Source organism: Aythya marila, assembly GCF_965140915.1.
Source record: "Aythya marila genome assembly, chromosome: 11".
Lineage (NCBI taxonomy): Eukaryota > Metazoa > Chordata > Aves > Anseriformes > Anatidae > Aythya > Aythya marila.
In genome coordinates this window covers 18513944-18540754 of record NC_139052.1, presented here as the reverse complement: position 1 = coordinate 18540754, position 26811 = coordinate 18513944, and the positions used below count along the sequence as shown (strand labels likewise).

Below are 26811 nucleotides of genomic sequence, written 5' to 3'. Positions count from 1 at the left end.
ATTCATTTCAGTTTCCATGGGACTAAAAACATCTTAGTTCATGATTAAGTTGATAAGAACGGTGCTAGAGCAAAGGATGTTGTTCTTTAAGAACGCTATTCAGAATGTGGAGAACATCCCATTTTTGGTTTTCCTCGCTAGTGTCACATTAGAAGTTTAAGACTATCAATTTCTAAACCTTCAGGTAGCCTTGGAAAAAGATACAGCAGAAAGAAATTCTGACTGTACCATTCAATGGGGAATACACATCACCCAAGCAATTATATCACTTAAATAAAACTCAATTAGTTCTTGAAATAAAGCTTGGCTATCATTAGATGCAGGAGAGACGTAAACTCAGCTGGACTAGCTGACACTCAAACCCCTGCGGAGAGTAATGTTATCATAAAGTTCAGCAGACTGTGTTAAAACCTACACAGAAATGTAAGTCTTTAACGTGACTTGTTAAATTTTGAGAACTATGAAACAATCTTCCCTACAATTTCAACTCAAGGACCTGCCTTCCTTAATAACAGCCTCTAACAGTAGAAAGGCCTATAGTGAGTGCATTTAAGTTTATAATGAGCTCTTTGCCCTATTTTTATAATGCTTATTCATTCTTTTAACAATTCCTGGGCGATTCTGAAAAAAACTGTCAGGTATTAAGATCTAAAGCTAATCTATTACCTCATTCACAGAGCATGCATCAGATAGAAACAGAAATGAAGCAGCACTCCAATGAAAGAGGAAAAAAAAATCAAAAGTAGTCTGGCAACTAATTGGTGCTGGAAAGCCATACAATGGGAATTGGGATAGAAAGCTGTGAGATGGGAATCAAGATTTCTCTCTCTAGGCAACTCACCTCCATGTTCAAGAAAAACACGGACGCATCTCTCTTTCCCTCTTGCTGCAGAGAAATGAAGCAAGGTCCAGCCATTGGCATCTCGACCATTTGGAGAATATCCTTGCTCCAGCATCTTGCGCACGGTGTGAACATCGCCAGCAGCAACTGCAGCCTGAATCTGCAATTCTTCCTGTAGTTCAGGGTTTCTCCGACAGTGATGGTGTAACATCCTAGCTGAATCTGCCTTTTACAGAAGCGTCATGAGGTCGCACTAGTCACCTTGAATCAATATAAAGCATGAATTAATTAGGACTGGAACCAGGAAAGAGATCTGAAAAAATAATTAGTACTAATGAAAAGCAATGCTATGATTTACTCTCTATATGCAGAGCAAAGCCATCTTATACATAGGACAAAACACAAGTAATCTCACTATTGCTAGCAAAATTGTAGTATACACCATTGAATTGTGACTAAAAAGGACACTTGCACAAAATAAATAGTAATCATTTCTTCGAAAATGAGAGCATCAACAAGCAGACCACAGCTAAAGCACCCAACAATAAGCAGGATGAGAGATCTCCAGGACCCAACATTCCTTTAAGATCAGACCCTGGTTAATACCACTGCTCTGGAGATACTGCTAAATACATCATCTAAACTGCATGAAACAGCACGGTATTGCTACAGCAATGGAACTATGATTTTTTTCTTTATTATTTTTTCTAGAAATATGTCACCTCTAAACTTAATTGAAAATGTGTTCTATTACTAAGATAACATTTTCCTGTGACATACTGCACAAGAATATTAGTAACACCAATGTTCAAAGTGAAAACTTTAATCCTCTCTTCCCCACCCTCCTTTTTTTAAAAAAATGTTAAGAGTCTACTGCCAGTAGTTTGGCGTGTGGGCTTCTTTATTAGTACATAAACAATGTAAAGGACCTCTATATTCCAAAACCAGGCAATGATATTATATGAGACCTGAGAACATAAAAGTTCAGTTAATACAGTCCTGTCAAACACTACAAATAAATATATCAGAACAGTTCAACTTATAATTACCTTGATAAAGCATATGAGAGGGCTGGGCCAAAAGGCTACCTAAAGTAGCCATTGTCAGAGAACCTAGAATACCAGCATATATTGGGGAGAAAAAAAAAAAAAAAAAAAAACAACCAAAAACTATACTCCATGCCCTGTTTGAAAAGTACTCATCTGCAGTTCTACTTGCTACCCAGCTGAGGACAAGAAAAAAAAAACAGGTACTCAGAAATTCTTTCACAGCACACAAAATCTGTTCAGTATTTACATTTTCACATACACTCTGTATCATATTCCATTATCAGGTATTCCTAGAATGGAAAGGAATATTAGAAGAATAAAAGCAAGGAATGAAGGGAGTGCTGAGCAATAAACATCTCAGAATTATCCAGAAATTGCAATGGACATTAACACAGAAATAGAATATTAAAGAAAAAATGTATTTAGAATGCTGTAAAGTTAATCATGAGTAAAGTAACAAGAAATTCTGAAGATGAAAATGAATTTTAAATGATCCTTAAAATTTACACCAACCCCCATTATATTAGAACATCAACCCACATCACCACCTAAACCTTCATTTACGTAAATAAGGATTTCCAGATCCTCATGATTCATAGGTCACTCAAAAGGCATTGCAATCAACTTCTCATATCCCACTGGGCACTTGTTTTTCTCTGATCCAGGTATGCACACAGACAATATGAAAGCGAAAACATCAATCACTGCCATCCTTCCAGATAAAGGCATAGATGTCTATTCACTCTTCTTATTACCTGGTTGTGCTCATTGCAAAAAAGTTATTTGCGTGCTGCTTGCAGAGATATAAACTTATAATGAACAGGTAGCTACAGTGACCCTACTTACACAGCAAAAATGGAAATTACATGCAGCAAATGCCTGCCTTTGACATTTATAAATGCTTCAAGATACTACGTATGGCAAGAGAGACTAATTCAGCATAGGGCTGTGAAAGACAGCTATTTAGCTCAATAGGTTGTATGTGGCTTAGACACTGCCTTGGTTTTGTTTCATGGTATGGACTCCATTATCTGACACAGGAAGAAAGGGATTTGCAAACTGGCACCTGCTAACTTGATAGGTTCAGCGTTGGCATCATATTCAAAAATCAAACTCGACTAATCTGATGACAATGGAAGTATTTCTATTGACTCTAATAGGCTTTTGCTAAGCTCTTTTCTAAACTCCAATTAGCACTTGTGCTCACCTATAATACAGGGAGCTTGACTTCGTTCTAGATCACACCACTAACAGTACTGTTAATGAAATTCCACCCGCAAGAACAGCATCTTGGATTTATAGGTGAAAGCTGACCAAAGAAAGTAATCGATACTAAGTATGAGTTCGAAGGAAATCCTTCAGAAACAAAATCAAAACACTTCCCTAACCCCCCAACCCTCCAAAAACCACGCCCCTTTGACCTTATTTTCTGTGTCAAAAAACAAGATAAATAAACTCTTTTCCCAAACTGAGAATATCTGACAGAAAACATTCTACCACCATTTTTACAGTCCCTACTGGTAAAGGAATAATACCTGCAAGATCCCACAGTGTCCTGAAAATGAAGGTCAAACTTGTTGTTCAAAGCACGACAGAAAGAGACAAGATGACCATACAGGTGAGAAGAAATGGATTTCTCATTTAAGGGGCCAGCAGTATCCCCCCAAAAAGTATCTACAAAGACAGTTGGTTAAGAAAAAGCAAATCTCTTTATATCACACTTCTCAGCTGGTGGGTACATTTGTAATGCAGCATTACAAAAAGTTGGCACTGGCCCCATATGTTGCATGTGACTAGCAGAGCTTATTCAAATTAGCTAGTACTAAAGTACGTAAGTACTAAAACATACAAAGCTGAAGACAAAGTCAGGCATAAGCAGCTCCTTTTATCACTTGCGTAGTTTCTGTAAATATCTACTCTTCTATCTCACCCCTATGGCAAGCAATGAAATTCAAATGACAAGAATACTTAACTGCAACATTGAAGGTTTCAGGATAGTTCTAGACACACCAGCTTTGAAAATAGGTTAATTTCCACTCCACAGATCATTTAGAAATCCTGTTTATAAATCTCCATTTACGGCATCAATTTTTGGAGAAGGAGAGGGGGACTACTGGAATTCATTAGCCAATTGGCACTTTAAATATGAAATGTTTTGTAACTATAATCAATCTCATTCAGAACGTATTATGCATTTGGATTGCTACATACTGGCTTTCTTCATGCAAGTACAAAATTAAAATGAGTAAGTATGAAAAAATGTACCTATACATTCTTGGTATAATGATTGTAAAGTGGCATGAAAATAAAGGACAATAACAACAGTTTAACTGATTTTGCAAGCACAAAAGGATAAATTCAATGTGTTCCTGAATTACCTTACGAGGGGTTGTCAGTCTTTGATGGATGTCCCACTCTTCATTGTCTTCACTATTCATAATCTTGTGTGCCCATGTGTGTCAAACAACCTGCTACCCCTTAAAAAGAACGATATTTCTTGTTAGGGTCAAAAAGTAAGAGGTTTACCTACTTTTACCCTGGATCTGCACTAGAATGCGACATTTTAATACCCTCATGGCAAAAAAAGTCCCCAAGTATGTTTTCCTTCATTATCAGACAGTCCTCCAGAGACTGGGTTGGGGAGAGTTTCCTTCTGCCAGATGAGGAGAAGGCTACAGAGATTAATTTACAGGAGACAAGAGAAACTAGAGATGCGCTTCCTCTCTGGAGTACCCCTTGAAGAAATGTCTAAGCCCTGCTCTAACCATTTCATGCATCTGTCCTGCCATGGAACAAGGATGAATGCAAAGGTTACAGTAGATATTTCTGCCTGACTGCTCAACATCTTCCCATGGGAGCCAGATTCCAGGAAAAACCTTCAGGATCCACTCAGTTCCTCCCAGCCCACGTCTGTTTCTTTATCCCTATCCCACCTATGTTTCTCTATCCCAAGAACAAAAGCTGACAAGACAAAGCACTTCTTTCCTTGTCCTTCAGCTGGACTTCTGTATCACCAGCAGGTCACTCTGCTCTCCCTCACACAAGCAGCCAGGCTCACAGACACCTTCACAGTGCAAGCAATACCTTCAGCCCCAAAATCTTCACCCTTTTCTTCACACATCAAACCTTTCCTTTTCATATCCAGGTTTACTGAACACCAGTTACCATCCCTACCCATTTCCTTTCTTCAAACCAGCCCATCTTATTCTCCTTCCTTGCCATCTGCAGCTACCAGCGTCAGTCCCAACATCTAACCACTCTTCATGGCCCCATTGAGAGCCTTGAGTGACTGATATTATTTCATTAATTCATTGTACTCCTCTCTCTTTCTGGCCTTTTTTTCACTCTGGCTGTGAGCTGTTTGGGAAGGACCCCTCATCATGTTTATGCGCTGTGATACCACAAGTAATAAAAGCAATAATTACCGCACTGTGTAGCGGATCACACAAACTGCGAGTTCTGTCTGTTGCATCAGACCAATTTAAGAACCGTGTAGCTTTTAGCTTAAAACTTGTCACTTAACGCAACATGAAATCTTGCTTTCCTGATGGTAGCTCAGAAAAAGAGGATGGAGAAAAGCTCTCTTCATCCCCTTATGCACGTTTTCCTAGAGCTTCGCTTCCCAAGATAAAACACACAGGGCTTGCAGATATGCTCACAGCCCTGCACAAAATTGCACTGCCATGACCTAATTTGATCACATTTCTAGCCTTGTTTTTGCATAGTTGATCAGTCGTTAGTTCACCTTTTTTATTTTTTATTTTTTTTGCATGATTTTCACTTAAAAACCCACACATTTTTTATTAGCTGATGCAAATTAGAATTGCACTGACTTCACAGACTACAGACAAGGTAACAGATTGCTCCACTAAAAAAGTAACAAGCTTTTTTCCCCCCAAAGGAAAATTAGCTGCATATGGCAAGAGTAAGATCTGTAACTTTAATAAAAAGAAGTTATATTTAGTGAAAGTAAAGCTCACTTACTCAACTTGACAAAGTTTGCTTAAAATACTAATAATTGTAGTAGAAGTTGCACACTAACTAAAGAAAATAAGACAAACATCATCATTTTCTTTGACAACGGGACTATTTATCAATAGATATCCCAGACTTTTCTACATTAACGTGTTATTTCATTCAAGTCATTGCAAACGTTACGTGGAAAATGAATTCCAGTGTATCTGCGCGTGCACTTTAAAGAAGATTCAAGGCTGGTACTAAAGATGAGACCTTAGAGGACAGTGTTTTGTTCATTCAAAGAGCCTAACAGGCTTTATCCCTGAGCCATGAAGTTACACATCCAACAGCAGAGCAAGGATTACACTTACTGGCACCAACCTCACTGTATACAACAGGGAAAGCGTATCACTACGCATGACACTTAATATTCAGCACAGAACTAGTCAGCGTAGGTCCTGGTTGTATCTGAAGTCTCCCACGATATTTAAACCAACCAACCAAAGAAAAGAAAGCCCGGTGGAGTAAGGATAATCACATTAGCATTCATTATTCTCCCACCCATTTCAAAACTCAAACAAGCTAAATGTGTTCTCACTCAAATGGCATTTCAGAAACGGACAATGTGTTTGACGAAGAGCCTAAACGCAACCATCATCTTCCTATGTCGCTCGGCTTCCTATTTCAGGAGCTCTACAGACAGAGTAAGGCAAACAACGTTATTTGTGTTCTCCTATCGCAATCACAAAGTTTGCAAATAACATGTGAAATATCAGAATTTCACAGAGCCTGATGGTCCTGAATATATTTCCTGCAAGCTGCTCTATGCTACATCCCAGACAGACATCAAGCGAGGTATCCAAGTGACTGAGATGAAAATCACCGAGCCACGCATGCGTAGTGCTGGAAGCAATGAGTTAATAGTGCACGAATCTTCCCAACCATCACAGAACTACTGCTGCTTCAAAGGAAAGAAGCCTTCACACTTCCTAAGTGGTCATTAAGAGTTACAGGGTTCTCATGAGGGCACCAATAATGCCATCTTGTAGCTGGGACACGTTCAGCTGAACCAAGAGAGCTGATCTAAAAGCGCTCCATCGACTTCAGATGGTTATGGTACCACGTGGTGCTGTTAGACACTAACAAGCAGCTGCTGGGCTGGCACATTCTGCAGGTGACTGAAATTGAAGTTTAGAGGTGTCATTTTACCAACTATTATCCGTTTCACGGAGAGGCTGAGGTCTGGCTTTTGGGCCTGGTGGAGAACTAGTGAAATCAGCCAGCTCAAGTAACTTCAGTCTGCAAACAGGAGAGCAACAGAGGAGACATCACCTTCAGGAAACACTGGCACTGTGTCAGCTTTAACCATCCTGAGGATTCCCTCCCGATACATTGGCAACCTTAACCACAAGCAGAACCCCGTGAAGAAAATGCTGTGACTGCCCCCAAACCAAGGAGCCCACTGTCAGTGCTGAAGCAAGGCCTTGCAGAGCTTTTTCAGTAGGGAATGCTGCATCAGATTCACACAGCTGTAACTCTCCTCCCTCAAATCTGCACTGACCAACTGCAGGAGCTCGTGGCCTGCAGCATGCTTTGCAATCCTCCTGTACCAGCATAAAACACAATCCCTCTTCTAACTTTTAACAAGTTTCAAACAGTACGAGTGAAATGAAAAGTTAGCCTTAAACTCAGTAACAATTCATAGCAAGTGTTAATGCCTAAGACTTACAAATTTTAACATGATTTGCTGTCATTAAAGTATCCAAACACCAACTTTTCGTGGAATGACAAAAGCAGGAGGAAAAAATAACTAGTTCAAGCCTCACCAAAAGCTATCACTCAGTCCTAATAAGACAACTGATGAGCAGAGTTTGCTTCATTCAAGTCTCTGCATTTCTTTTTAATATGGCCTAAAAGAATCAAACTGGACAGGATTCCCTGGATGACTTCAGCAGATAAAGCAACTGTATTTCACTGCAATGGTATCATTCTGGAAGGAAATGCTGGAACAACTGAAAACAGCCTCTCAGTCTACCCATTTCCTTTAAGGGTAGAGAATTCACATTAAGGAAAACCAAAAACAAAGTAGATATATAGCCTGAAGATAATTAAAAAACAAACAAACAGCACACTGGATGTGTGTTTCTAAGGGGACAGCTATACTTGCAACGTGCTGCATTCCTTCCAGAGCATGAGAGGAGGGCTTCAGCACACCATTTATCTCCGAATCTTGTTTTGACCATGTGTAAATTTCTGCCAGAAGCTAATTCCCTGATTCCTGTGAATCCAGTTCCAGCCTCTACATCTGGATCACACTTCACTGCATTGCCATTCCACGTTCGGAAGGAGCTTCACAAATCACAGACACAGTCCCCAAAGATCTCACGGCTTATCAGCACCAAGATGTTCTGCTGGAGAAGCGACGTTAACGCAAGGCCCACGTTAGACCCACGGGATGGGCTGCAAAGAGGTTGTTAGGACAATGCAACTTTACAAAGCAGGTGTGCCATAACTGCGCTGCAAAGTTCATATTAATGCGTGTCTGTCCCACCAATTAGCATAAAAGCCCCTCCTGCAATCACACCGGGCACGTCCACGTGTCCCAGCAATATGTACATGACTTTGCAGCATTCTAGCAAAATGACACAGATAATTTCTTTACTACTTTCAGCAAATATCTCAGAACTTGAGGTACTGAGGAATTTTCTATTTAATCTGCTAACAGCTACTCCTCAACACACGACGAGGACGCACACACCAGAATACAGATCCACCCCTGACCAAAGCCACAGGTACGGCTTTTTCCCCCTGCAACTAACGCTGAGAAATAATTTAATGCTGACAACGCAAAAACATTCTGGTGCAGTCAACGACGTCTCTGACAACACGACAAAGACCGGTGGGACCACACTGAGGATATTTGCCAAAATAACACAACCTCATCTACTTCTGAAACGGATTAGGATGGAGTCAATACAGACTTGGCATTAAAGGAACACGCAGAAACGCCATTATTTGGAGCACAGCAACAGCAGGACACAGAAAAAGGCTGACTGCTACCATCAAGCCCCCCCCAACGCTCTTTCCTTCTAGAGATCATCTCTTTATCTCCTTGCCATGTAAAACAAGCACTTCTCCCTAGGAACTGTTCTCGCTCTGAACCCCAACCGTCCTCCTCTTACCAGCAGGGCTCAGTTTTTGATGACTCCTTTCATTTTTTTTTCCTTCAGCATCTAACAGAATTATCTTCTCATGTGATCTCAGCCCACAAGGTACTCGTAAACAAACGCCGTCCAATTAAACGCGCGGCGATTTTCGCAACTCAGTTAAAATACAAAAAAAAAGCCTGACCCACGCAAAACTTCGGTACAACTGAACCAACCAAATGCAATTACCATGACCTGCTCTAGTAACGATTTTAGAATCAGAGCAGAAACAAGTCAGGTAAGTTAGTGAACAGACTGAAAGAGCCGACCCTTTTCGCTACCCAGAGCAAAGTCGTTTAAAAATGACGCTCCTGAGATGAAGAGACCCAAAAAACGTTAAGCAGCAGCTCAAGATCAAAATATCATTTGCAGGTTAAATTTAGAAAATGACAAACTTACAAAAAGAAAAGAGGAAGAGTGCTTCAAACGGGCCTCGGAGCTTTCAAACTTCTGAAGCTCAATAGCAAGCAGGTTTTGAGAGAACAAAGGCATTTAATGCTACCTATTCAGATCCGTGGAAAAACACTAACAACGAGAGGCCCCAAACCCAGGCAAACCGTGCGTCTCGGATGATTCTGAGAAGTCTACATGAATTATCACCTTTCTGGGGATTTTTTGCGCGCCGTTTTCTCTCTTCTGTCTTATTTTGCTCTTTGGAGTCACGATTCTTATTTCTCCTTTAAGGCAGCTTAAACCTAAAAAAGAAATAAATAAAAGTCGACCTGAGCCAGGCAATGACAGGAGAGAGACCGAGACCAAGGCGACACCAGGTTGAAACAGGAAGAGCCTGCGAGGATTAGGAAGGAACGGGTGCGTTACCGGGGTCGGGACGGCAGCGTGGGGAGAAGGAAGGGCACTGAGTGGGGACACCGGGGGGGGGGCTGCGGGACCCCAAGTGCCCGGCAGGGTCAGGGGCAGGAAGATGCTGGTGGAGAGGGTCTGAGGGGGGTGGTGTCCAGGGGGTGATATCTGGGAGGGGGGTGTTTGGGAAGGGGGGTTGTGGGGAAGGAGAGGGGGGTCTGGTTAAGGGGTGTTGGGAAAGGGGGGTCCCCGGGAAGGGGGGTGCTTGGGAAGGGGGGAGTCCCTGGAAAAGGGGGTTCCTGGAAAAGGGGGTAGACCCTGGAGGGGGAGCCCCTGGGGAGGATCCACCGGGAAGAGGGGGTCCCCTGGAAAGGGAGGGTATTTGGGGGGGGGGGGAGAGGGATCCGGGAAGGGGATCCCTGAGAGGGGTGGATCTGGGAAAAGGGGTATCCGGGGGGTCCCCAATAAGGGGGGGTCCTCAGGAAAGGGGGGATCGGGGACAGGGTGGCTCCGGGCAGAGCGGTTCCGGGAAGAGGGTCCCGGGGACAAGAGGGGGGGGTCCTCAGGAACTGGGGGGGGTTCCCAGCACCCTGCCCCCTCCCCCCATAACCACAGGGCCCTGACGGTGCTGCCCGGCCCCCCCGGGGCTCAGCGGAGCAGCGCAGGCCCCGCCGCCCCCCCCCTCCCTGAGGCAGCGGCGCCCCCACACGGCCCGGGGGAGGCCGAAAAGGCCCGGGCCGAGGCTGAGGGGGGGGAGAAGAAGCAAAAAGGGGGCGGCCGGGACGCCGCCCGCGGCCGTTACCTGCCTGCCGCCGCCGAGGCGGGCACCCGGCGAGCTCCGTGAGGCGGCGGCGCTGAGGGGAGAGGGGGGAGGAGAGGGGAGGGGGGAGGGGAAGGGGGGGGAGCGGCGGGGCTGGGGGGGGGCCGGGGGGAGGCGGCGGGGCCGGGGCCGGGGCCGGCCGCGGGCGGGGGCCGAGCGGAGCGGGGCCACTGCGCGCCGGGGTCAGCGGGCTGGGACTGACCCCCGGCTCCGCCAATCAGAAGGCGCCGCGCTGGGCCCGCCCCCGCCCGCCGCGTTTGATTGGTTGTTCGGCTGACGGCGGCTCCGCCCCCTTTTTTCCCCCCCTCTCCCTCCCTCCTCCCCCGCTCCCCTCCCCTTGCCGTAAAGGCGGCCGCGGGAGGGAGGGGGGGGAGGGGGGAGGGCTTTGCGACAAGAGCAAGGGGGGCGGCTGCGGACGTTCGCGCGGTTTGGGTGAGGAGGTTTGGGCCTTGCCGCGACCCGTCCGGGTGTTTGGGGAGGGGGTGAGTCGCGGTGGTTGCCTGGCAACGGTTGCCTGGCAGCGGGGCGGGAACCCCCGTGCGCGGGGCGGCCTGGGGGTGACTAAGCGGGGCCGCGGGCTTCCGGGAGGGGAGGGGGGAGGGAGAGGAGAGGGGGCGGGGCTTATGAGGTGGGGCGGGGCTTGGGGGCGGGGCTTGGTGAGGGGCTGAGGGGGGCGGAGGGCTGAGGGCTGAGGGCTGAGGGTGGGGGGGGGGGGCAGCGGCCGTTGGCGGCCTCTGTGAGGAAATTTTATTATTTAGAGGGGTTTGTGGTGGTCCAGCGTTGAGGGGGTGCCCAAAAGTCACCGCCTGTCGGTTTCAGTTGATATTTACACAATTAACATATAGCGTATGTAACAGGTAAAACGTGACGCACGGAGTAGTCCCGCCACATCGATATTTTCTGTGGTTTTGTGCTAAATCAGCCATCCCTCCCCGGAGAAACACGCATGTTTGATCACTCTCTTTTAGGGCACGCTGGCGGCATTTCCAACCACTTAAACTTTGCTCGTTTGGGGTTTTGAAGGGCCTTAAACCTTGCAGGCTTCAGCGGCCGTCGGGGCTTTCATCTCTGGTGCTTCAGCGCGGTTCCCATCATGCTGCTCCTGTCGTTCCCCTGCTTGCAGCTCCGCACGGCTTTAAGATTTCAAAGCCTAGCTGAAGTCATGAAAATAATAGATAGCAAAGTGTTTTTTTTCTCTATAGCTTTCCTGTCTGTTGCCTGATTTGTCTATACAGGAGGTCTTTAGAAGCATTTCCTGATGTTTATGCAAGAGACTGGCACTGTGGGGCCTTATCTTAATTGGTTTTTAGATGCCGTCTAAATAACAGGAATAAATTATACAAGTAAGGGGTGGAATTTGTCATTTTTTTATGGCTACGATAGCTCTTTGCTCTTCAGCGTTGAGCTCTCCACCGTGCTTTCTATGTCAGAACCAAATCTAGTCACTCTCTGACGTTTTCTCCCTCTTTAAAGTAATTTTCTGCAAAATAACCCCCTCACATAGCATTTCTTTTAATGACTCCTATTCATGAACTGTTGTGTTGTGTGAGCGAGGCGTACTTCAGATGTTTTTGTAAAGAGCTCTGCAAATTAATGGTTTTCATATTGATGTTACAGTAGGATCAAGGAAAGCACAGCCAATATCATGTGGCGAAGGTAAAATTTCACAGTGCACGTCCTAGCAAAGTTCTAAGTCCCTCTTGCCTTTAACAGCCTTGCAGTATGTTATGAATTTGTGCACGAAAGATCTGTTCATTTACCGTGAAGGATGATAATTCGGGTTGATTTTGGACACAGAAGTAAATGTGTTGAGATAATTTTACTTTATTAGATGTTCGTTTAGGAAGAAATAAAACTCAAAGATGGGAACAATAGCTATATAAAATATTCAGAGTGGTTTCTGAAGAAATTTTATGAGGTTTCACGCCATAAATTTTTATCTTGAGTAGAATTCCAAGTAGATTCTGCAGATGAAGGAGTTTGTATGAAGCACAAAATCTGCTTTTAAAATCTAAAATGTGGAATATGGGAAAGGGGTGGGGAAAGGGTTCTTAGGTCTGCTGTGGATGAGGTGAGGGACACTTTGGAGCTGTCCGGACAGCCGTTGCTGAATATCTCTTCCAAAATACCCCACCAGAGGGAACTGCAGATGACTCCCTGCAGTGCAGGCATCTGGTGATTTTCAAATTTTAGGTTTGAATTTACAGCAAAGAAAAGACTGCCGCTTGTGGCAGTAGTTAGCAGACTGGGTGGCATGTCCTGGTCTACGACCACTACTTTGTAGGTTTGGGAAGTCATTTCTTCAATGCGTACTTCAGCTGTATTATAAAAAAAAAAAAAGATCAGAATCGCTTTGTACAAAGCAAGGTGTAGTTGTCAATGTTTAGTAATTATAAAAACCTACAAAGATTAGAACTTAGAAAATTAATCACCCTTAGAATACTGAATTTTGTAGTTTCAATGTTTTCTAATATTCTCCTAAAAACCAGTAACTTATTTTTGGTGTGATGATAATTGGTGGTATAACTGAAAACATAGATGGGAAGATATTTCCAATCTTGATCAGTTAAGAGGCCAAGCTGTTTTCTTCCACTGGTGAGAAGCGGGAAGCATAACATTTAAGCAAAAGCCAACTAGAGACAGGTGGCTTCCAGCAGCCTACCTGGCTGACTGTGCCAGATTCAGAGAGGGAGTCCCAAAAGCAAATTCGAATAAAGAAAATAAATCCCTCTCCTAAATTCACAGTAGATAAAAGGTAATGAGTTTCTTTTATTAAAGGGGCTCTGCTTAGATAACATGTTAAAACTGATACAGACTAATATCACTCTCAATATAAATGAAAAAGAAACCCTGGTGTTCTTAAGTATATCTGTTTTGTTTTCTGGGGAGATCTGATACCTGCCTTGCTTGCATAATGACTAGAAATTTGCGGATGCTTAGCTGCACATGCTTTGAAGAGGGATTTGAATTCTTAATAGCCTTTCTTTTAAAGCTGTACTGAATGTTCCAGTGTAGTGATTTTAAGAAATGTTCCATTGACTTTGTGATAAAGATTTTTTAAAAAATCTTTTCTGAGTGTGGTTAAATACTTTTATTGGCTCCCAAGGCCTTTTACACTTTAAGTAAATTTTTGTTTTGAACTTTTCAGCCACTGTGCCCTTGAGACCAGTCTTCTGGTCACAGGATCAACCAGAAGAGATTATTCTTTGCATTATCTAAGAGCCAGGTTTGGGTTACAAGATTTATGTGCTCAGAATAAGAATTCTGCATATCTGGAGGTAAATGAATTTTGTGGTCCTCCTTATGAAATTAGGAGCTTGGTTCTCCCCTAGTGCATATTCACACTGCTTACCTTGAGCCTACGTGCAACAGAATAGAAGACTTGTGCTTTGTTTTACATATTTTTTGATAGATATTGTTCTGTCCAGCCTTAGTGGAGAAATAAACATTGCTGGTTCAGGTGAAAAAGCTCAGCTGAAACTTCATGCCTGTTCTTGGAGCGATCTGTCACAAAGGAAGTGAGGTGTTGGTAAATCTAGCAATGTAAAGGTAGAATGATTTGACTGAAGTTCTCATATCTTTCAGAAGTTTCTTTATGGCTACCCATTAAGTTCAGTAATAGTAAAATATTTATTTCTAGGTAACTTAGAAGAGAAGCATCTAATAATGTGTCAATTTCTCTTACAGGATGAAAATAACTTCAAAGCTGGTTTGCAGTGGTCAGAAATAATCAGTGAAGACATACGACTTTCCCCAAAATATTGAATGTTCTCATAATGAAGATGTCTTTGCTACAGCAGATGTACAAGGACATACTGGCAGGCGTTCCATTAGCAAAGGAAAACTGTTATTATGCCTCTTTTCTTACTCTGTATATTGAGCAGTCACCAGAAGGAGATGAATCGTGTGATCGAATGCATCTACCATCTACTGAGGGTGGTATTAGGAGCCATCAGGACGCTATGTCAGACACTGTTGGGCCTACAGCAGATGATGTATCGCGTGACTTAGCAAGCATGAACTTCTCATCCTGTCCACGAGAAGTGATGCTGCTTCAGTTAACCTTGATCAAAATGCTGGTTGATAAAGCAGTGTCCGAGGAAACTGAATTCAGTACAAGACAGAAGTACTGTGAAATCCTCATCCTTCTTCTGAAGGAGCCAAAAATCAGTTCGAAATTGGTAAGCTTTTATAAACTTTTGAAAGATCTTTGCAGAAGGGGGGAAAAAGGGAATATTACTTAATGTGTTTTTTGTGGTTTTTTTTTTTTTTTTTTTTTTTTTGTTTGTTTTTTTACATCTGCAGATTTGTTTGCTCAGTAGCTGTGATCGGCTATTATCACACATGGCTTCAAAAAGTTTAGCATCTCTTGTGTACTTCCAGCTGAAGGAAGAGGTGAGTGTCATATAACTTCTCACAGCTTAAAAAATGACTTTGTGAATACATCCCTTCAAGTTGTTCCATTTACTCTAGAGCAAACTGATTTGCAGAAGACACAGAAAAATCTGGAATTTCATGAAACAACTTTAGCATAAAATATTGCTAAGTCACAAGAAGTACTCTCTTTAAGCTTGCAATACAGGTATTTCCAAAAAACAATAAACTACACCGTCAATATGTGTAGAGTTAGTTGAGGTTTGTTGCATGATGCAGTAAGTGAAAATAAGTAACAACCTATTGAAAGTTAATCGAATGCATTTCTATATTTTCTTGTTTAATATTCCAATGATTTGTTGTTGTTGTTGTTGTTTTTTTCCTACTGTATATTTGATGGGTAAATATTATATCCTCCATAGTATCATACCTGAATACATGTATTTCTCTCAGAAACGCATTTGTAGTATCTTGCGGAGTTCACTGAGACTGGGAATTATGAATTCAGATGTGGTCTGTCTACAGTATTATCTGATATGGGACAGGTTACATAACACTGAGGTTTGGTTTTCCCTTTCTTGAAAATAGAGCTAATTGCTATTGCATGCGTGACTTCATATTTATAAACACAGGTCTACATATGTAAAAGGCACTAGATGGATGTATTATTTTTACCTGTGATTTTTCTATGTCTTAGTTTGCATCTTATTAATTACATTTAATTACAAATTTGAATCATTGTATAATGTTTTAATTTAATTTGTATAGCAACTGTAGAACATACATGCTTTTTTATCTCATTTCCATAGAATGCATTGAATGTCACCTGGCTCAGCCATAGTTTGAAGACTCTTTTGGAATTCCCTATGTGTACCCAGGTAGCAGAATGTCTGTGGACTCTTACAGCTATTATCAAAGACATATTAAAAGATGAAACTTTACCCAAAGCAGGTACCGTAGCAATTTCAGGATAGTATCAATACACGAGTGCCCACTAGGGGGAGGAATATTACTTGTAATCTCATCTAGAGCAGCTTGTCTGTACAACACCTATTTTTCTTTGCTGCGAAGACGGGGAGAAAGTGCAATTAAAAATGTAGTGGGTTTAACATGCTTAAAAATTGAGTAGTCACAATCACTTGTTTTCTGCTTATATGATGATTTAGCTGGCTGTTATCCTGGAAAACCAACTCTAACTTTCTTCTTGTTGCTATAGGTATTTTGAAGAAGTTGTTGTCTCCTCTTGATGATGTACTTGAAGGATTTTATAATTCCATTCTGCTCCATCATTTTGACAGTCATCTCTATACATCACCTTATTCTGAAACTGCAAATAATTTGATAAGTTTTACAGATCTGCTTGAAGCACTTCTGGCTTCCAGAACTGAATTGCAGTTACCACTAAAATGCCAGAGAGTATTGTTTCTGAAAGTTTCTTATGTCCTGAACGTCATTAGCTCATCAACTCACTATTTCATCAAGAAGAAGTTCATTATGCTCCTTAAAAAATGTGTCCTTTGTAAACCTGGAGAAGATACTGTAAGTGGATCACAGTCCTTACGAAACCCATATTTCTATGAGGACATGCTTGCTCTGAGTAATGCTGTTCTGCAAGTTGTGAATTTGACTTGGCTTGATCAAATCCCACTTGGTGAAAAGGCCAGCTACTTTGGAAGTAGTGAAGCTCTGCCTGGAGATAATACTCAAAGTGGTTCTGACCAAACTGTTCTCAGAGCCCTAAGTCTGGTTGTGCTTAAAACATTGGAGTTCAAGTTTCAGAATTCTGCTACAGAAGCTGAAATCAAAGGTAACAATCTCTTGGTTTCATTCAGTAAGTGGCAATACTTTCAAAGCTTTTAAATTTGAAGTCACAGCTCATTAAGACTGTAAATAAATTCATCTGAATTAGTAGTGATAGAAGGGAAGAAGAAAAAAAACATACAGAAAACTTGTCAGAACTGTCGCTGTGTTCTGCCTAAGTTGGCTCTTTATGTTTTATCCTATCCTTAGCCCTGGAATATGGGGGGGTTGCAACAGCTGTGTTTGGGATTGAAAGCTTTTCCTGTTAAGAACATACGTTAATATTTGAAATAGTTGAGCCAGCTTGAGAACACCAGGCTCTTCTCCAGGTGGAAGAGAAGAGAGCCCATAGCACAAGCATCTACTCTGTACGGGATGGAGAACTGAAAGCAAGGACAGGCAACTCTCTCCTGATTTCTAACATGGAGCTAGACCTGCACTTAACTTGGTTGAAGGTACTGGCATTGCTGTCAGACAAATAATGTAATGGGGCAGAAAACAGTGGTGGTAGCAAAAGTAAAAATAATGAAGCTGTAAAGTAGAAGATAGGGAAATTATGGGAGCTGGCAGCGTATGCTGGCGGTATTCTTCACTCTGACTTACAGGTCTAGTCCTTTGAATTAGTAGGTGCTAGGCATACTTTTCATACCTGCTCAGCTAGAGTGTGTTTGTTCCACTGAATAGATGAATTAGATTAGTAGAAGAGCAGATCAGTCTCTTGCGCTAGGACTATGCCACAAGGCAGACAGTGGGATGGCGGAGGAATGCTGTGTAATTTGCGTTCCTGACAGGAGAGGACGCGGTGCTGCATCTCACCGGGGAGTAGTCGCTTTGTATGCTCTAAGGGAGTGGTGGGGTGAGACTTCTTGCCTGGGAAACGCTCCTGGAATCCCGGCTTTCCACTCGCCTTTTTGCCTCTCAGAGGCACATGGTGCACATCTTGTGAAGCTACATGTGAACGTGGATGTGCAAATCCTGTGATCAAAGCAGCTTGCTGTCCCTGGAGTACAGACTTCACAGCAAAAATGGACAGGTGGTTTTGAAACTGTAGCCAAATTCAAGTGAGAATGGGTGTTCCTTATTGTCAGTCAACTGTTGACGTGGCAAAATTCAAAACTATTTAATCTATTTATAGAAGGATAGATTTTTTTACAGCATTTTGCATTTATTGAGGAACTTTAACAGTTCAAGATGTAAATGTTATTTTATTTTGTTTGCTACAGAATGTAGAAATGTAAAAAGTCCTAATTCATCTGTGCAAAAGAGCTCCAGAATTTTGCAAGAGAACTTCTGGCACTTTTTCCATACTTTTGGAAGATGTCGTGTTTGTGATGCCAGTTGTATTGTTAGGATTTTTAAGTATTTGCAGAGAATATCTTGCTTAAAGTCCACCTCCAGAAAAAGTTCTGAGACTGTTTAAGAACAAGTGAATAGAATAAATGTAGGCTGAATCTGTTTTAGATGTCTCTATGGATAATTCTGTCTCAAAGAAAAAAATGTTTCTTTTCCAGATTCATTCCACAAAAATGAGTTGTTTAATTAGATTCAAATACCACAGCTGTCATGAGGAATTTCAAGTTGAAAGGAACGGTGCTTCTATTTGAGTGGTGTTAAATGAAGTGGTTAAAACAAGCACCAAAGTGCTTTAATATGCTAACTTCCCTTCCGGGAAGCTGGTTGATCCTATCTTTTTTTTTTTTATTAATATGAATTACAGTGGCTTAACTTTAATTCATGTCAATTTTGAGAGTAATTTCCAGATAGCTTTGATTTATATGGAAGAATTTCAGTCTGAATAGTAACAAATAGCCAAGATAATTTGCTGTTCTTATTTTTTTTTTCTAAGAGAAAAAGCAAATTTTAAAGTCAAATATTAAGGAAAAATATGTAATGATGGTTTTGTAAGTAAAATTGATTCCCATGTTGCAGGAAATCTTCCAAAAGCAGTAATCACTGTTACATAAATGTTGCAGCTGTGCTCTTTAAGCCATGGTGTACGTCCAGTAGCATTAGAGTTCTTAGTTGAGGAATACCTTTGGGGTAAAGATGTGTTGCTTTTCTTTGGTTTTCTAAATGTTGAATATGCTGCATTACATGAAAAACTGGTACCTAAGTTCAGACATAAAGAATCTTTTTATAGTTTGTTGTTAGCATTGAAGAGGTTTCTTCTCCTAAGGGAGAGGGAGTCTGTCTCAGTCGTAGGAATACAAAGGTATTTTTATGAGTAAGCTACTGCACTAAAATGACATTAATTTTGAGGTGATTTTCCCATTCAGAAGTGCAGAAGGAAAGGAAAAATGAAGACTTGCAGGAAAAACACTGCTTACATTAGTTTAGAAAGTTCAGTGAATTTAGTGCAAAATCCTGGCTGGAAGTACCATCTCATGAACGTACCTTTATTCCAAGTCCATATATACTTGAAAATGTGCCTCACCCATGAAGAATTTATTTAAAAAAAATTTGTTTTGACTATGGTGGTGCTACAAGCTTACTGCTTTTATTGTAGAGATAACAAATTATTTCCATCAACTGTAAATCACTGCAGCAAATTTCTATGCAGTGGAACTTGCACGGAGTATGGGTTTGAGCTTCAGCCCTATTAAAACATTAAAACTGCATTGTTCTTTCATGAGGGAAGAAAGTGCTCATGTTGGATTGTTCCATCTGTGGAATTGACTCGATTACAATTCACCTTTCTTTAGTTTGTGGTATACCCATGAAGCTGCCTAATCAGGGAGTTAAAGGAAAATATAAATCCCAGCTGTACAGGCTTATCAAAATTTTGTAGGCTTTGTGATGCATGCAAATCTGTGGAAGTGAACTTTGTTCATTAGTCTGTAAGCTCAGGTGCAAGAGAATTCACCTTGTTATATGCAAGAGTTTTTATGGTGTTTAGTAACAAAGTCAATAAAAATCATGTTTTTTTAAATCATTTTCCAGAAGTCTTTCAGAGTTCCATGTCCCAACTGTTGACATTCTGGAGGAGTCATATGAAGTGTTCCCCACAATCCCACCCAGTTGTACATCACTGTGAATGGCTCTCCTTGGTTTTCATCGAGCAAGATGATGATATGTGGGAAGCTGCTAAAGCTTTATTACTCAATTACTTAAAATTTGATAGGTTAGTACATATTTTATTTATTAGACCTATGAATAATAATGATTTAATGAGGTTATTGTAAAATGCATAACATTTCCATTGATTAGTTTTGTATAAAGGAGAAATATTTTTAATAGTAAACTCAGGACTATGTAGTAATGTATGGTGTGAGAGCTGCTAACTTTTTGGATAATTTAATTAAGTGGCTTTTGGATTGAAGCGGGGGAGTTGTGCAACTAATTCCTATTAAATACTTTAGCGCTTAGAACTGCAATTGAGAATAATTGACTTCACAATCTAAATAGTGGTTAGATATAGATAAAAGGCAAGACTTTTCTTTCAACACTGAGTTTCTGAAGAACGTGATATTGTAATTAAGCTTCAGGAATTTAGGGACGTCTGGCAAGGTAGTGCTCTCATGTTTGGACCCATGTTAATTCTAGCTACTTGGTAAATACTGCAATTGCTAATAGCAAAAACCTGTTCTTTATAAATTTGTGCGGGACATTTAGTGCTTCATTGTTGTTACCATGCAAGATATTATCCTAATTTATGAAGTGTCTTTCGAGCTTCTAATATGAAGATACTGAGATATCATATATACATACAGTTCTTTTTAGGCACCTAAATAAAAGCCCACCTTTTCCCAATGTAATCTGTGTTCAGGTTTACAAAAATATTAAAATAAGAGATCATGTATTAGAAGTAACCTTGTTTCTCCCAGAATGCATCCTAAGGAGAAGTACAGTTTAAGAAAGCCTTCTTTAAGTGCTTTGACTTTCTAAACTGTCTGATCTCCCACCTCCCTGTGTTCATTCTCTAGTAGCAAAACTTTGTTTTTCCTAGTGTTTATTTTTTGACAAAATCTGAGTCTGGTGGGTTATTGATTTTCAAAGTATTACGTACTGTAGGTGGGAACAAGTTTCAGTTCTGTCTTGCATAGAAAACTCATCTAACAAAACAAATTACCTTGCTGGGATTCCAGCAGGTGGTTTTCTCTCATATTTTATTTTTTAGACAGTTTTATTTATATAAAATATTGACCTGGAAATCTATCACTATGAAACATTTAATTGCAACTGGATCTAATGTATGTGCATTTAGTTTCTCTGTCAGAGAACATCAAAAAGGATCAAGAACGCACTTTTCTGCACATACCTGTTCTTAACTATAAACTTATATTGAATTTAATCCATTTCACAACCTACTTTTCAGGTTACGGCATGATGCTGCTGATAACTTAAGCCAAAAAGAAGAGGAAAGCTGGAATTGCCTTACACATGCAAGTGGCTATAATCCTCACTGTATATTTTTATTTTTTCTAGAAAAAATTGCATTTGATTCCACAGTTCTGCTAGATTTTTTGATTTCATCAGAAACTTGCTTTCTGGAGTACTTGGTAAGGTACTTAAAACTTCTTAGAGAAGACTGGCATCAGTTTGTAAATGTCTGTAACTATTTTGATACCAAGCATGGCACTTGTCAACCAGTTTCTTCTATCAAGCCTCCACATCAAGAAAAACAAAGCTGCATGAGTGATGTGAATTTGCAAAATGCTCCTTGTGAACCAGAACCACAGACTCTGATACCTTTGACTTCTTCTCACAGTTGCTTAGTGTTTACCACAGAGCAAGGCGATAATGAAGTTGCAGAGTCTAACCAGTCTAAGTCATTGCTATGCAACGATAGTACCTCTCTGCTGGGTTCTCTTCAAAGCCTTGTTAATTATGACAGCTCAGAAGATTCTGAATTAGAATCAGTTGGAAAAGAGTGTTTGGTAAACACAGAGAAGATGCCTTTAAATAATGAGCATGAGACAATGATAAGTGAAACTGTTTGCAGCTACACAGACGATACGCAGAATAAACTCAAGTCTCAAACGTTGCCTCTGAAACAAAAGGGATGTAATACTTCATCCAGTTTGGCTTGTATAGAGCCTTCAGATAACATCGTTCCCCTAAAAATAATGCTTTATAAATCAACAAAGTGTTTGGAAGAACTGCAAAATGCTATTTCTAGGTTGCAGAGAAGAAATCTTTTCCCATATAATCCATCTGCGTTGTTGAGACTACTGAGTCACGTTGAGAAGATCAGTAAAAGCACAAATTCAGCATAAGTCAAAGATCTGGTGATTTCTAACTAGTACAGTAGAGAACATTTCCATGAGATGAATGACTTCTAAAGCTCACGCCTTTTGCACCTGTCAGTGTGTTTAAACTGAAACAGGATAAACATGTTTTTGGTTAACACCTTAAAAAATCTGCTCAGTGACGTGATCCATTCATTACCTTAGGGTCCCAGGCATATTCATGGTATGTACGTCTGTAGTGTATATGAAGATTAATTGCTAGCTGTCCATAGTTTGATAATAAACAACTAATCTGAAAGCTTATCAACAATATTTAAAGTATTGTCAATTATACTGAATGTCATTCTAATGACTTACAGGCTCCGATGAAGTGTTAATGCAACACTTAACTGCTTAGAGATTGAGCTAAATAAAATATTGTAGCTGGGGACAGTTCTAGGGGGAGTTTACACTGTGTTTTGGGGAGTTTATACTGTGTGTTCTGAATCAGTGCTCTGCTCTAAATGCACATGCAGGGGTAGTAGCACAATCCCATTAATCCATGCCTCTCTTTTCTTGGTTGAAGTGCTCAAGTAATGTCTAGGATTTACTTTTTGCCTGATCTAATCAGTAGCGTTACTATCTCACTAAAAGTTGTATTTAGTTTTTCTCAGTATTTCATGGTATGTTGCCTATTTATAGAACATTTTAGTGGAGCATTACATTTAAAAATCAAACTTAGGTAATGCAGAAGTTGCATTGTTGAAATTCCAAAAGAAATCCTTACTTCCATTACGTTTTATCTAAGTATAGAAAATATTTACGAAGTAGAGAACTAGAAATTAAATATCTGCAATGCAGCAAGGTGGATGTTGAATGTAAACTTTTATAGTTGCATCTGTTATTAGTTCTAATTTGAATAACCTGAAAAGTAAGTGTCTAAGACTCTGCCTATGGAAAGTTAGTTCAGAACAGGATCTCCAAACCAGTGTGTACACTTAACAGGAAGCCACCTAATGTTGGTACGCTTAACATGCAGCTTGTAATGCTCTTATAAGGGTTAGGCAATGGGAAAATACCGATGACAGAAAGTACTATAAAATCTCAGAGCTCATCAGAACTGAAAGAAACGGTTTTCCTCTTAGGATCTTCTCTTGAAGGTAAGTGCTCTATTCTGGTTTAGAACCAGGTAAGTTGTCTCTTCCCCTTAAAATAGCTGTTTAGTGTAAAATAATATAGATACTGAGTTAAAACAACCAGACTCTGGAACAGGTGACCCTGATTCCTCCAAATCTCCTTGACCTTCTTCTGGATTAGAGTTGAGCTCTCAGCTAGTGAATCAACCATGTGTTGGGAGGAGGAGAAGACTGGGTGAAGTTTATAGGATAACTTACCTGGAAATTACAGTGCTCTCCAGAGGCATTGAATGGTATGGGTTCTTAGACACGAAGGTTTGAACCTTAATCTTACTCTTTTGGGATGGCAGCTGTAATAGACAGTATTCTGTGCCTCTGGTTTCTTTGTGCAGATGATTTTAAGGATAGCACTGGAAAAGAATATCAATGAGTAGGAAAAAATGTCAATTCCTGCTTATAGTCACTTTAGTTAAAACTATCCTCTGAGTTGTCTGGGGCAGAGGAATGCTTAGTTTCTTTCTACAGTCTGAACTTGGTTATGCTCTAGATGCCAAGTTGCTTATTTCTGTCAGGACTAAAAAGCCTCTGGGCATGTCCAAAGATGCAGCTCTAGACAACTTGGGAACATTTCTGTTCAAACAAGGGAAGTGCCTTTGGCAAGAGAGTTGAGCAAGAATTTCTCAAGATCACAATTTTAAATGTAGGTACTTTAGTTTCAGTGAAATCCTTTCCACTATCCCCTCTTCTTTTCTAATCTGGGCTTTGCTGACTAGTTGATTTTGCCTGAGTAACCTCATTGTTTCACTGCGCTACTTTGCAAGTTGGAAATATCTAAATTACAACTCTATTTCTCACACACCGATAAGATAAACTGGGTGGGAAAGGTAGCATGGGGAGACACTTCCTGTTTTCCTAAGTGCTCATTTTCATCATTTTTGTCAGTGATTACTACAACTTAAACTTTTTTAAAGTAAAAGTTCGGCACAGCGTGTAGAATTTAGCAAGAAGTGTAGGATCTAGAACTTTTGATTTTTGAACATAGCAGTGTTGGGTTCCAATAAAACTGCATTTAATTGTTACAGGCATGAAGTTTATTGTGTGCCCAGTTGGTTATTAGTAATGATCATTCCCACATGTTTTACTTCTCAGAAATCCATTGTTTTAATTCACAGAACATTTTAATGGTAAAAATGGGTAAATCTGGTTTGTATCTGCTAACTAGCTACCTCAATGTTTTATACTTTTTACCTTGATATGTTACCATTAACAAACTGTAGATCCTGAGATGAAGTAAAACTGATAAGGAGGATTAACTTTTTTTTGTTGTTATTCCACACAAAATGAGTGTAAACAGTGCAGGCAGTTGGTAGTTCTGTGGCTATTTGAGGAAGTCTAGTACAAAGACAACACCTTTATAAATGAGCTTGTATTTTTATCATTTGAATATGTAAGGTGGGGTTTGGTTTTGGTTTGGTTTCTTTTTTTTCTTGAGTCTTTACTATCAAAAGGTTTTAGGGTAGAGCAAATTAACTCAGCTACAGAACCTATTACCAGTGTTAAATTAGAACTTCTGAACTAGGTCAGTGATACTGTTATTAGGAGGATAAAATGCCTTATATTTGGCTGTTGATACCTAACAACTTTCTGCTCTTATTGGACACAGAACAGATCAGATGACCCGTCTGGAGATGGTTGTCTATCTGAAGACTTAACCTGAGAAATATCCACAGTCTCCATTTATGTTTTGAGTTTTCCTCCCACATCAATAGAATAAATTATGCTTTAATGAAGTAAACAGCACTAGAATTTGCTTAAAGGATGTGCTTTTATTTATTTATTTATTTATTTATTTTAAAGAATAGTCTTAAACTTGGATTATTGTAGAGCTTGGTTGCAATCAGCTAAATCCAGGTGGTTCTATGTTTGTTGTTCTTTAGACTGGTTTTCCTCCAATGTTTATATGACTGCTGTACCTTCTAGTGTTAACACTTGTAGTACGTGTTTTAATCCTGCAATACAGGACCAAAAACCAACCCTGAGAATTTCTATATGTACAATACTCTTGTAAAGCTGGGAATAAGGAGCCATGGTTTTTCCCTAGTTTATCACTGCAGGATAAAGTGTTTGCACTTCTTCCAAATTCAGTCAGGGATGGTGTCTGAAGCCAGTACCAGGTATTAATCACAGCCTGTTAGTATCAGGGAGAGTGAAAACACTATGGTCATTACGGTTGTTTTTTTTTTGTTTTGTTTTGTTTTTTTTTGTTTTCTCAAAGAATTGTCCAAATAAATTTGTAGATCGTTGTTGCACTTCGTACAACTCTCAGGCTACCTGGCTCACTCTGAAGTCCTGTTAGAAGCCATCTGTGTGTGTCAGTGGATCATAAGCAGCCTTTTACTGTCACTAACTAGCTCAACAGCCCGCACAGACCTGGCCTTGTCTGGGTAACATCCCAGAGATTTAAGCTTTTCCAAGTCATTGTCTATTTAAATGCTGTGTAATGGACTTTATTGCTGATTACTGTTGGAAATGCTCTTCAGTGGACAAGCTGACTCTGTTTTACATACAGCAAGAAAGGAATATAAGGTTATATTCTGTGGTAGAAAGCTTTTGTGGAGAGTTACAGTATCCTTAGTCATTCCTGGTTCCTACATACCAGTGTCTGGCAAAACATGTGTTTTGTCAGCCAGCAGTGGCCTTCCAGCTGGGAGACTTGAAAAAAAGTAGCATATACAACCTGAAAGGTGACTGTGCTGCTGAATACTAGCCTTCTTAAAAGGTGGTAGGGAAAATTTTGCATATCCTGAAACTGTGTCAGGAGTTCTGTCCAAGAATCTGCCTCATCCTATGCTGAGGCCAGAGAGAGTTGAAACCTGAAAGATTTTCTCTGGAGCTTCAAAGAGCTTCCAAATGTCCAGGGCTACTTTGAAGGAAGTAATAACTGCATAGAAAGCAGTGGGCAAGATTATGAAGCCTATTTTGCAGACTTGTCATCAAATGACAATTTGGTGTGCTTTGTTCAATATTCACAGTTAGGTAGAGAGCAATTACGCAGAAAATGTAAAACTCTAAATCTTTTTTAAAATCTCTTCAGGGAAGAATCTAGTACTCGGTCATCTTCAGCAGGACATTGGTCCCGTTAAAGAAGTGTCTCTTCACCTGAGCTAAAAGCATCAGCCAGTATGATACCAGAGTTTTCTGTAATTCTCAGTCATGAGCAGATGCAGAGGAGGGAATTCTTACTGACTGTGAGACATCAAAGGGGTTGTCTTTCTTTTGCACCAAGCGTATGTTTGTATTTGTACTCGTTTTCTCTCTGGATAGATAAGGATTGATGCGCTAAGAGTCTTCTATTAATGTAATCAAACAACATTTGCAGCGTTGTCTTATGTGCAAGTGTTACAAATTGCTGAGGTTTATTTTCATACAGTCGTTAAACCAGTGCTTCCAGGTCCACGGATCAACAAGGCTTCTCTATTTTAATCCTATATTATTCAGACTGTTGGAAATTAATTAAAAACTCTTCCCTGAATGAATTGGTTGGACTGATCCCTAAATCCCTACTGTTACAGCCAGAGTATATTGTGTCTTCATTTCTGTCATCTTAAGACAGTAATAGCACATGGGAATATTATTTGAGAAATTAGTAGTGCTGAATT

The 26811-nt window shown here is 40.5% G+C and overlaps 2 protein-coding genes across 6 annotated transcripts in view; one reads left to right on the top strand and one right to left on the bottom strand.

Annotated features, from left to right (window-relative positions):
• Nucleotides 1–10746, bottom strand: part of ASB7 (ankyrin repeat and SOCS box containing 7) — a 31924-nt gene extending 21178 nt beyond the window's left edge. For both annotated transcript variants that reach the window (XM_082769388.1, XM_082769389.1), the window contains exons 1-4: nucleotides 10657–10746; nucleotides 9654–9748; nucleotides 4269–4367; nucleotides 842–1102 (exon numbers count right to left, since the gene is read on the bottom strand). In XM_082769388.1, the coding sequence (XP_082625514.1) occupies nucleotides 842–1052 (211 nt within the window). In that variant the 5' untranslated portion in view covers nucleotides 1053–1102; nucleotides 4269–4367; nucleotides 9654–9748; nucleotides 10657–10746. The remainder of the gene's footprint in view (nucleotides 1–841; nucleotides 1103–4268; nucleotides 4368–9653; nucleotides 9749–10656) is intronic.
• Nucleotides 10747–11004: 258 nt separating this feature from the next.
• On the top strand, nucleotides 11005–22876 carry LINS1 (lines homolog 1). Of its 4 annotated transcripts, none has more exons than XM_082769586.1 (8): nucleotides 11101–11156; nucleotides 13823–13952; nucleotides 14362–14855; nucleotides 14980–15069; nucleotides 15858–15999; nucleotides 16265–16855; nucleotides 19789–19969; nucleotides 21164–22876. In XM_082769586.1, exons 3-8 carry the CDS (start codon nucleotides 14451–14453, stop codon nucleotides 22062–22064), a joined length of 2310 nt encoding a protein of 769 aa, XP_082625712.1. In that variant the 5' UTR covers nucleotides 11101–11156; nucleotides 13823–13952; nucleotides 14362–14450; the 3' UTR covers nucleotides 22065–22876. The 4 variants fall into 4 exon arrangements, with proteins under 4 accessions (XP_082625715.1, XP_082625712.1, XP_082625714.1 ...); XM_082769587.1 differs by lacking the exon at nucleotides 11101–11156 and adding an exon at nucleotides 12224–12330; XM_082769589.1 differs by lacking the exon at nucleotides 13823–13952 and having other exon boundaries at nucleotides 11005–11106.
• The last annotated feature ends 3935 nt before the right edge of the window (nucleotides 22877–26811 follow it).

Bases quoted from the DNA above. Each gene is read 5' to 3' on its own strand.
- LINS1 (XM_082769589.1), top strand. From the start codon at position 14,451: ATGAAGATGTCTTTGCTACAGCAGATGTACAAGGACATACTGGCAGGC. The intron at 14,856-14,979 runs GTAAGCTTTTAT...TTACATCTGCAG, and splicing joins CAAAAATCAGTTCGAAATTG to ATTTGTTTGCTCAGTAGCTG. The intron at 16,000-16,264 runs GTACCGTAGCAA...TTGTTGCTATAG, and splicing joins TGAAACTTTACCCAAAGCAG to GTATTTTGAAGAAGTTGTTG.